The 2,516-nt window shown below is 47.9% G+C and overlaps 1 protein-coding gene across 3 annotated transcripts in view; it reads left to right on the forward strand.

The window, feature by feature from the left end:
• LOC106537268 (zinc finger protein 501) overlaps positions 1-2,185 on the forward strand; it is a 6,446-nt gene extending 4,261 nt beyond the window's left edge. For all 3 annotated transcript variants that reach the window (XM_014034653.1, XM_014034654.1, XM_014034655.1), the window contains one exon: positions 503-2,185. In XM_014034653.1, the coding sequence (XP_013890107.1) occupies positions 503-1,446 (944 nt within the window). In that variant the 3' untranslated portion in view covers positions 1,447-2,185. The remainder of the gene's footprint in view (positions 1-502) is intronic.
• Positions 2,186-2,516: the final 331 nt, after the last annotated feature.

Consider the following 2,516-nt stretch of genomic DNA (forward strand, 5'->3'; position numbering starts at 1 on the left):
GGATGATTGGTTGGTTTGATGGATGGATGGATGGATGGATGGATGATTGGTTGGTTTGATGGATGGATGGATGATTGGTTGGTTTGATGGATGGATGGATGGTTGGTTTGATGGATGGATGATTGGTTGGTTTGATGGATGGATGGATGGATGATTGGTTGGTTTGATGGATGGATGGATGATTGGTTGGTTTGATGGATGGATGGTTGGTTTGATGGATGGATGGATGATTGGTTGGTTTGATGGATGGATGGATGGATGGATGGTTGGTTTGATGGATGGATGATTGGTTGGTTTGATGGATGGATGGATGGATGATTGGTTGGTTGGATGGATGGATGGATGATTGGTTGGATGAATGAATGGATGGATGGATGGATGATTGGTTGGTTTGATGGATGGATGGATGGATGATTGGTTGGTTTGATGGATGGTTGGATGGATGGATGAATTTTCGTCTGATCAGAGTAATAACGACTTGGTGGATCTCTGGTTCTCTCAGACCCACATCAACATGTCCCTGAGGAGGACCCTGCTGGGACGGACCAGCAGCTCTGTGAGCAGGACAGGAAGTCCAGTTTGGTTCTTGAAGAGGAGCAGGAACCTCCACAGCTCATGGAGGACCAGGAGAACCTCTGCAGCTCTCTGGATGAGGAGCAGCTGGTTCTGAAGGAGGAGAGGGATATTTTCATGGTGACTGTGAACTATGAAGAGAGTGACGACAGTGGATCAGAACCAACCAGCACCCGGATCTTCTCTGCTTCACCTCCTTTCAAAGAAGAACCAGGTTTGGATGTGGAAGAAATAAAACCCTACGTTTGCAGCACTTGTGGAAAAATATTCTTCGACTTGTCGTTACTTAATTTTCACCAGAAAACTCATGAAGCAGAGAGACCATACTCCTGTCAAACATGCTTGAAAGGTTTCCGTCGGCGCGACAGCTTGATGCGTCACATGATAACTCACACGGGGGAGAGACCATACTCCTGTCAGATCTGCGGGGACAGGTTTGGACTGAACAGTCATTTGATGCGTCACATGAGAACTCACACGGGAGAGAAACCGTTTTCCTGCAGCATCTGTCAGAAAAGTTTCAGCCAGAGCAACAGTTTGACCGATCACATGAGGATCCACACAGGTGAGAAACCCTACTGTTGTGGAGTGTGTGGGAAACGTTTTGTTCAGAGAGGAGCTTTAACCGTTCACACAAGGACTCACACCGGAGAGAGGCCGTACTCATGCAACCTGTGTGGGAAGAGTTTCAGGTCCAGTACCAGCCTACTGCATCACATTCGGACGCACACGGGGGAAAAACCTTACTCCTGTAAAACGTGTGGGAAAAGATTCAGTCAGAACAGCAACTTGGTGACCCACATGAGAAGCTCTCACGGGCCAGGGTTCCTGGACCCAGACCCTGAGACCAGGGAGCCTGGACCCAGACCCTGAGACCAGGTAGCCTGGACCCTGAGAGAGTTTCATCTCAGAATGTGAGTTTGTCGTGTCCCACTTGAAGTGAATTTTATAAAATATAATGTGTGAAGATTCTCAGAAATCTTTCAGTTGTTCAGCAGAAGCTGCCGGGTCACATCCTGCAGGAGTCCTGTCAGAATAAGAGCTGCTGCAGGGTCACATCCTGCAGGAGTCCTGTCAGAATAAGAGCTGCCGCAGGGTCACTTCCTGCAGGATTCCTGTCAGAATAAGAGCTGTCGCAGGGTCACTTCCTGCAGGAGTCCTGTCAGAATAAGAGCTGTCGCAGGGTCACATCCTGCAGGAGTCCTGTCAGAATAAGAGCTGTCGCAGGGTCACATCCTGCAGGAGTCCTGTCAGAATAAGAGCTGCCGGGTCACATCCTGCAGGAGTCCTGTCAGAATAAGAGCTGCCGGGTCACATCCTGCAGGAGTCCTGTCAGAATAAGAGCTGCTGCAGGGTCACTTCCTGCAGGAGCCCTGTCAGAATAAGAGCTGCCGCAGGGTCACATCCTGCAGGAGTCCTGTCAGAATAAGAGCTGCAGATCAGTGAAGGTTGTGTATGAAGACAGGTGTTTTCGGCGCTCATGGGGACGAGACGTTTGGATCTACACTTCCTGTTTGAACCCATCTGATCCAGTCTTGTTCTGTAGTCTGTCCTGTTAGTGTTCTGTATTGTTAAAATGTCTTTTTTAAATAAAGTTTGTTTTAAATGAAGAGTCGTGAAGTTTGAAGCAGATCTTTTCAGCAGAAATACTTCCTGTTGTGATGTCTCTGGGTCCACAGGGACCTGGTCTGGGGTCAGGAAGTCTTCAGTCAGTAAAATAAAACGGTTCTTATAAATCTGACGTTTTTCTGGATTCTGAGGGTTTATGAGCAGCAAGGCTCTGGTTTTTCAAATTAAAAGCCTGTTTTTGTGGAACTTATTGGACAGGACGTCCTGTGGTTTGAGACGTGGATGAACCGGAACCACATGTAGACGTGCAGAGCAGAAAGGACTCAAACATGAGGAGCTGAATGTTGTTTAAACTGTAGCACAGAATGAAGCAC

The sequence above is a fragment of the Austrofundulus limnaeus genome, unplaced genomic scaffold (assembly GCF_001266775.1).
Source record: "Austrofundulus limnaeus strain Quisiro unplaced genomic scaffold, Austrofundulus_limnaeus-1.0 Scaffold2219, whole genome shotgun sequence".
NCBI lineage: Eukaryota > Metazoa > Chordata > Actinopteri > Cyprinodontiformes > Rivulidae > Austrofundulus > Austrofundulus limnaeus.